This window comes from Enoplosus armatus, chromosome 1 (genome assembly GCF_043641665.1).
Source record: "Enoplosus armatus isolate fEnoArm2 chromosome 1, fEnoArm2.hap1, whole genome shotgun sequence".
NCBI classification, from domain to species: domain Eukaryota; kingdom Metazoa; phylum Chordata; class Actinopteri; order Centrarchiformes; family Enoplosidae; genus Enoplosus; species Enoplosus armatus.
Genome location: NC_092180.1, coordinates 24,679,536 through 24,687,350, shown reverse-complemented (window position 1 = coordinate 24,687,350; position 7,815 = coordinate 24,679,536). Strand labels below are relative to the sequence as shown.

The 7,815-nt window shown below is 41.9% G+C and overlaps 1 protein-coding gene across 2 annotated transcripts; it reads left to right on the top strand.

The window, feature by feature from the left end:
* Positions 1-7,160, top strand: lrrc28 (leucine rich repeat containing 28). 2 transcript variants are annotated; one of them, XM_070903421.1, is made up of 11 exons: positions 1-121; positions 727-946; positions 1,119-1,159; positions 1,522-1,559; positions 3,829-3,966; positions 4,838-5,044; positions 5,137-5,239; positions 5,422-5,606; positions 5,840-5,999; positions 6,178-6,294; positions 6,918-7,160. In XM_070903421.1, the coding sequence occupies exons 2-10, from the start codon at positions 779-781 to the stop codon at positions 6,245-6,247; spliced, it is 1,110 nt and encodes a 369-aa protein (XP_070759522.1). In that variant the 5' UTR covers positions 1-121; positions 727-778; the 3' UTR covers positions 6,248-6,294; positions 6,918-7,160. The 2 variants fall into 2 exon arrangements, with proteins under 2 accessions (XP_070759522.1, XP_070759514.1); XM_070903413.1 differs by having other exon boundaries at positions 6,178-7,160.
* The last annotated feature ends 655 nt before the right edge of the window (positions 7,161-7,815 follow it).

Sequence of the window (7,815 nt, the reverse complement as noted above, 5' to 3'; positions counted from 1 at the left end):
TGCTGATTAACCCCTTACTTAACGCTAGCTTGTGTGCTCTCACAAACATACATTTAGTATTAGGGTTGCCATGAGTATATGTGGGACATAAAGTAGAATAAAATGGTCCTGCACAATTAAGGTAAAAAAACTGCTTTCTGTGCGGCTTATTGTTATCGACAGTAATGCGCTAACAGTAGCCACTTAGCTAGCATGCTAATGGTGCAAAGAGTGACGGGAGCATAATGTCAGCTAGTTAGCTGAAGTTAGTCTGCACTAACATGACGCTAGCTAGTGTCTTTATTGCAGTATGTCGCGTCTGTAACACACCAGATTCATATTTTCTTTTAAAATATACGTCAGTGTCAAAACCGTTTTATTTAGGCTCACTGGTGGTAATTTAGCCATGAGCTGTCTGTTAAAGCAGCCATTGCCTCCTACAGCACCATAGTTTGTTAGTTATGCATACAGAATCAACAGTTCATTTTAGATTGTGCACGCCAGGCTCCTTTGTTTTTCATGATGTACTTTATATGAACAAATATGCCCCTGCTGCATGTATGCCTGTGCACCATTAACTAGAGATAACGTTATGGTCCAGAGGCGTAAAACTTACTTGGTACAGCAATGTTTGGTTTTAATGATCCTGTTGCATGCTTTGTTATCCTGATCTGATATCAGTTGCAAACATCAAAGAAACAAACACTGCTGTCTCTTGATGCCTCTGTTCATTTGTTTTTCTCTCAGGAAACCGTAATGCCATAGAGGAAGGAGGCACTGCCAAGTGGGTTCCTCAGAGATGGCAACTGAACTCCATGAGACTATTTTCATGGCCAAGCAAGAGCGCCACAAAAACCTGTTTCTTAACTACAGAAACCTGAATAATTTCCCTGTAGAGCTGCTGAAGGACGAAGGCCTGCAGTTTCTGGAGAGGCTATACATGAAGAGGAACTCGCTCACCACACTGGTATTCACACAGTGCACACTGATGTTTGCTGTGTCAGACATCACTGATACAGTTAATACAGTTGTCTTGCGTAAACACAAATGCATAATGATAGACATGAGGCAACAGTGAGCAGTGAAAGTTTATTTCCTGTGAAATTTACTATTGTTTCTGCTTTTTCTCTCTATATCAGCCCGACAATCTTGCTCAGAAGCTCCCAAATCTAATTGAACTGTGAGTATTCAGCTAAGCTATGTTTTTTTTTGGTGCAAATAATCATAACAATCGTTATTTGACAAGAGTTCCCACGTTCCATGACATGATGCTTGTCTGTTTTGTTTTTATTGGCTGGTATAATAGGAAAAGTGGCTGGTGTATTTTACTGGTCCACCAGATGCTGTGGCTGTGAACTGTGAAAATATGAAAGTCTTTGTACTTTGCTCTGAATGATGCTGTCTGCTGCGCCCCTACATTTTAACTCTTCAGAACTTCACTGGCATGAAAATAAAAGGCCTCACACTGTTTTAGAACATAAACCAATGAGATATCAAATAGTTTGGTCTATACAAATTCTAACATTTTTGTTTCCATATAAGGTATTTGCACTCAAACAACATAGTCATCATTCCTGAAGGTAAGTCCTCTGTTATGTCATAATAATGTGCCTGTGTCTTCACTGATTTTACTGTTAAGGCCCAAACGCACTGAAAGTGAACACCTATTGTTTTAAATGGCATCATCAAAGCAGACTGTTTTCTTAGCCTGACAAGTAGGCATATACTGTAGCCTATTTATTTTGAATTTAACATTGCATTTTGTGATTATTTTCTGTTAAATCTTTACAAAGTTTATAAATAAGTGTTTTGGCACGCCTTGCCAAGTGGCGCTATCCATGGTACTCTGTCATTCTGTCACCCAACCCAACAACAGCAATGAATTAACATAGTATGGAGTTGGCTTCACCAGTGTTCTACTGCCTACCAACTGACGAAAGCAGCAGCAGCACGCACCCAACAGCTGCCCTCCTTCCTTATGTAACGTTATAGACTACTCTAATAGGACCGTATAGAAAATGAATGGGGGTATCTGTAAAGCATACTTGTGCCTGCCTTCATATAAATAGCGACCTTCTCCTAAAATGCTGCTGCTTCTATGGTATTGGCATTTCAAATCGAATTCCTGCAGTGCACCATAGGAGCATCAAATTAATCGATTACACTGGGGAACAATTTGAAAAGAAATTTCTGTTGAGTTAGATTTTTATGCTGATTAAAACTAAAATTGGCACGCTGATTCCAAAATTGCAGTCAGTTTTTTTCTAGCACGTCAAGTTTTTTCTCCACAGCTTACCCTCCAGATAAGCAAAATTCCACTGATTAGCTGTAGTAAGACTTGACAGCTGATTGGACTCATCTACAGCTACGTGGCAACTTGTTTGTGCAGTCACAATTGAGACAGTGCGGTGAGAGGTGTGTGCAGCTCCCAATAGGTCAGTACTGTCACACACATATCAGTTAAGTACAGTATTTTTCATATTTTTTAAGAAAACGGGGATCCTATAGTTCAAAAACTTGACGTGATAGAGAAAAACTGAGATCAGTTTTGGATTCCGCACCCAAAAATTAGTTAAAAACAGCTGGCAGACCTAACTCAACAATAATTGTGTTCCCCAGTGTTATTGCTTTCAGTACATTTGGGCCTTCATACTTCAGATGAAAACTAAAACACAGATTCAAAGTGATTCAACAATATTAAACATGGCAAGAAACAGTAGACAGTAGTTTGAACAAGGGCCTTCTGAAAACCTCTTTAAAGAAAAAGATTGAATGAAACTAAATAAGCAAACCAATAAAGATTAGATGCTCAGGCTGTAGAAATCATAGAAAAATACATTGATTTATTAATGCCGACATAACATAAGATGTAAAATGGTACAATGTTGTTTGCGAACACTCGCCTCGAAGGCCCTAATCCCTCCCTGTGTCCCAAATATTCAGAAAACTTTAACACCAAACATAACACAACAGCAGCAAAACATCAGACAACTGAGCTGAACCCATTCAACATGTCCCTCCATGTTGTACATTGCAATATAAACACAGCAGCTTTCATTAAAATTCACCAATCAAAGTCAAATTATTATCTACTGTCGGCATATCTCAAGGAGAGTAGTCTTCTTACCTGAAGGTGGCTACTTAGATGATCTCAGAGAGGAGCAACACAGGATTTTGGTTGGAATGTACAAAATACAATCCCAGTTTTATTGGAGTTTTATCAAAAGAGTAAATGGATACAAAATGTTTAAAAAGAAGAAAATATAAAACTTAAAGGAACAAAAGCAGTTAAGCAAAAACCAAGTAACATAGTCCTACAAACAACCAAGAACCCCAAGGGACCAAAAAAGGCAGCCAAAGAGAAGCGGGCCCCGGGCCTTTGTTCTGCTCTTCCTTTTATAACCCTTGCCCCCTGTTCTTGGGGGTCGGAGATCCATAAAAGGTCTACCTCTGAAAAAACATCTAACCTATTGGGTAACAACACATGAGATCACAAAATACATTTTCCAGATTTTAACAAAGCACGCTTCAACTTCTGTGTTTAAAGAGAGGCGCCTGCAGGCACCGAAACAACCGTGCGTCCGTGGTTTTTCACTGCAAGCGTAGGGTGTCCGGCAGATGCAGAAACCACAGGCGTGTGGTTGTACCTTCAACTGTCGTTTTAGCAGTTGCATACGGGCATAGAGTCTGGCCCCCTATTGGGGGAACAGGTCACCTAAAGTACATCTTGACCTGATCTGTTAAACTTAATTTGAACTGTTACTTTGAAGGGGGGGGGGGTATGACTCGGACCCAACACAGGTGAATTGCTCAACACCACAATGAGGGCAACTGTGGTTTGATCCCCAGCTATTGGAAACCTGGCCAGACTGCAGTCATTGGACCTGAGCAATAACGCCCTCCAGCTCCTCTGCCCAGAGGTTGGCCGACTGAGGTCTCTACGGCACCTGAGGCTGTCAAATAACCAGCTAAAATGCCTTCCTCCAGGTAAAACACAGCAGCTTTCTGTCTTGTTATTGTTCACCGGGCTCTTTGAGTTCAAGTTCATTTTGTCACTCTCAACTATTGTGAAGTGACTGTCAATTTGCAGTTGTGAGAACACCAACTTGAATTGAGTTGTAAGTATTTTATTTGCCAGCAGAGGGCAATAGAGTTACTCAACTAAACTGACAACCAACAGAGACAGAAAACAGCTACTCCGTGTTGCAGAATAAGACTCTTACAGTGTTATCAACACAGTGGGGGAAGAACGGTATTATACAGTAACCAATGCTAAAATCCATTTTATTCTCCATGAACTGTTGTTCAACGTAACCTTTTCATCTTTTATTATGATTTTCAATCTTAGTAGATTTTGTGAAAAAAAAAAAAAAAAAAAAAGTTAGTCTGTTTGTCCTCCCACAAACAACTCAAATGTGGAAAGGCATGTTTTGTCTGTCGTGCTGTATGTCCATGCTAACATCATAACACACTCTCAGTCAGACAGAGATCTGTGTGCCTTCTGAAGATCTTTTGTTCTTTTTTGTCATGGTCCTTGATGAAATTTCATTGCCATTTACTTACTGTAAATGCCCAGTTTAGAAATGTGCAAAGTAGTAATTTTGTTAGAAATGTCTGTCCCTTTTGACCTCTCCTCTCTGAATCCTCTCACTCACTGTAAGTCAGTGTATGTAAGTTCCAGACTATTTGGAAATGTTAGATGAAAAACATTGCTGCTGTTAGTCAGCATTTAAAATGACAAAGGATTTTGTTTCAAAGTTCCAAATTATCTCATAAAAAAACTTTGTTCAATTTTGTGCTGTTTTTATTCTTAGATTTGTTGTTGATTTGTTTTCTCATGTCTGTCCGACACCCTCAGCGATCGGTGATCTCCAGGAACTGGAGACTCTGGACGTGTCGATGAACCAGCTGATGTCTCTACCAGATCGGTTGCACCGCTGTGTTTCTCTGCAGAATCTGACCGCGGACCACAACCTGTTGAGCCACGTCCCCCGGCAGCTCTGCTTGCTCCACCGCCTCAACCAGCTCTCCATGGCCGCCAACCGGCTGACCTTTCTGCCGCTCGGTCAGTATATACCCCCTTATCTGTGTGTTGCCATGGTGATGTAGATATAGTGAGCGAGGCGATGTTGATATCTGTGTGTGTGTGTGTTTCAGATCTGGGCAGATCACGGGAGCTGCAGTTTGTGTTTGTGGACAACAATGTGGACCTGAAAGGCCTTCCCTCCTACTTATATAACAAGGTCATCGGCTGCAGCGGGTAATACACGTCACTAAACAGCTAACTTTATAGCTTAGCATTGATTGAATAATGGAACAAAATTATAAAAAAGTGAAACATATGATGAAAACACCATAAAAGAAGTGCTGCATATTAGATTAAAAATAGTAAATTGACAGACTATATCTGTGTGTGTGTGTGTGTGTGTTGCTCCCATACAGGTGCGGCGTGTCAGCCCAGGTGACGGAGGGTGACGTGGGTGAGGCGCTGGGTAATGCGCTGAGTGAGGCTCTGGTTGGGCTTCCGGGCGAAGTGAAGGTGGTGGGCTCGAAGACAGATAACGTGGTTCCCCTGGAGGAGCTCACCATGAGAACGCTGCACCGCATCTACCACCACCGGCCAACAGGTGAGGAGCTCTACACCCCGCATACCTGCATGTATATATGAGGGCAGCTGTGCCTCACTAAGACATAACATACTCTTCACTCTTGTTGTTTTGTTTTGTATGTTTTTTGTGTGCACTGAGCAGCCCCCGGTGTCCGACAGTAGGAAGCTATGACAAAATGAATGTTTCTAAGCAAAATCACTTTGTTTGACAGCGTAGTTTTCCAAATGCTTCCTGTACTGTTGTGTTTTTAGACCTCAACTTGCTGCCACCCATCACCCTCCCGAAGAGCCTCCTGGACCTGTTGCAGTTCCCCCTGGGACACTGCCACCGCTGCAGCCAAGCCATGTTCACCATCGTTTACCCCAAACTCTTCCCCCTCCGTGACACCGCTTTGGCAGGAGTGCACCGCAGGTCAGAACAAACACACCTCCATTCCCTTCCAGGGTTGCCTACAGAGCTGCTACAGACTAGTGACAACTAGATAGCAACTTTCACTACAGTGTTGAAAGATAACTATAAATGAATTGTTCCCAGCTGAGCCTGCATGCTCATCTTTCTCACACTTTCTCCTCACTTCTTTCCTCTGAAGGACAACTGTGAGTTTTGTGGCATATTGCTGCTCCAGTCACTGCCTCCGGACCTTTGACCTCCAGGGATGACGTCATGCGCACGTTCGCTCAGGAGCTGTTGAGTGGTTTTCCAGAAGGTGACAGAAAACTGGCGTTTTGTGTGTATCTTGAAGGTGCAGGAGCTCTGCGCTTGATTGACAATACTAAGAACTGCAGAGAAGCAGCCTGTGTGGATGTTTGGTGGGTCAGATGATGGACACACGGCTCGGTCGGCAACGTTTTAACACTTAAGTCAAAGACGCAAACCTACGTGATGTTCTTGAGTCCTATCAGCTGGGAAGAGTGTGTTCCTGTGTGTGTGGTGGGGATCAGAATAATAACTACCATGTGTGAACAGTGCACCTATGTGCTCAAGCTAACAGTATTAGACCTAAAGTAACTACTCACAAACGGGCACTTTTTAAGAACAAGCACGGTTAGATTTTTGTGAAATAAATCATTTTTCACACAGACATTTATTGCAGCAGGCACATCCCATTGTATTTGAGATACTAACATTTGTTTGAATGATTACTGAAGACAATTTGAAGGGTTGTAATTGAAAAGAATGTGTATCTATTTGACATGTAATTTTCAGCAGCACGTAAAGGGACTTCTTAGAGAAGACCCTGCCACATTAACTCTTCCGCAATCGCAGTGTGTCTTTGAACAAGACACTCGAGTCTAATGTAAGTTTATGCACTCTGTATATTATTCGCAGGAACCAAAATGATCAAATTGTTGCGACAACCTTGTAGAGGTTTAACGTCTGCAGACTCATTCAGTTTGAAGTTTGCGGTCGTCGTCTGAAGGAAATAAGGTTTGTACACCTCAGAGGCACTGTGTGATTCTCCTGTTGAGCTGACGCTTGTGTGTTAATGTTCATTACTGTTGTTGTACAATTCTAATTTATCATTTGTTTTGATTGTGTTGCGTTTGGCAGTAAATGTTGACTGATGTTTGACTTTTTAGTGAATTTGTATCTTTTTTTTTTTTTACACCAAAGAGTTTGTCAGAGTGGATGCATGCAAATGTGTTAATGTGACTGTTGGAAATGTGCATGTTAAACACTGGAAAAAAACACTAAGTACTTAACACGGGTCACAACAGCTTAAGTTTTCTATCCCAAACACTCTCATTTTCTTGGTTTCTTTCCGTGTTGTCTCACAGAAAAGAACATATGAATGTGTATACGTTTAGAGTTAGTGTTTCTTAGCGAACATGGCTATCTGTCTCTGCTGTAATTCTGTCAGTGACATGTAGTTGTCGGTGTCAGTAGGTCAGGACAGTCAAGCTCTTTGATTTCCCTGCATGTGGGATACAGACCTAATGAAAATCCTGGCAACCCCAAAGGTGTTGCGCCAAATAGCCCTGAGCACAAGCTTGCCAGGGGAGCTTTGCTTAGCACCTGAGTCAATCTACTTCTCTGCCACACCAGCTAGCTTCCCAATTACATGCAGCACTACTCTCATGTTTCGTCTTACCTGCATCCCCTCCCTGCCTCATATTTTGTTTATCATCTTCAGCAATTCTTTGAGACGCAGGATGAGTCGTCCGAAGATAATAAAACAATAATATTGTCTCAGCCCAGGAAAAGCCGATCAGCTGAGCCTCAAATG

Bases quoted from the DNA above. Each gene is read 5' to 3' on its own strand.
- lrrc28 (XM_070903421.1), top strand. From the start codon at position 779: ATGGCAACTGAACTCCATGAGACTATTTTCATGGCCAAGCAAGAGCGC. The intron at 1,160-1,521 runs GTGAGTATTCAG...TTTCCATATAAG, and splicing joins CTCCCAAATCTAATTGAACT to GTATTTGCACTCAAACAACA. The intron at 5,045-5,136 runs GTCAGTATATAC...TGTGTGTTTCAG, and splicing joins GCTGACCTTTCTGCCGCTCG to ATCTGGGCAGATCACGGGAG.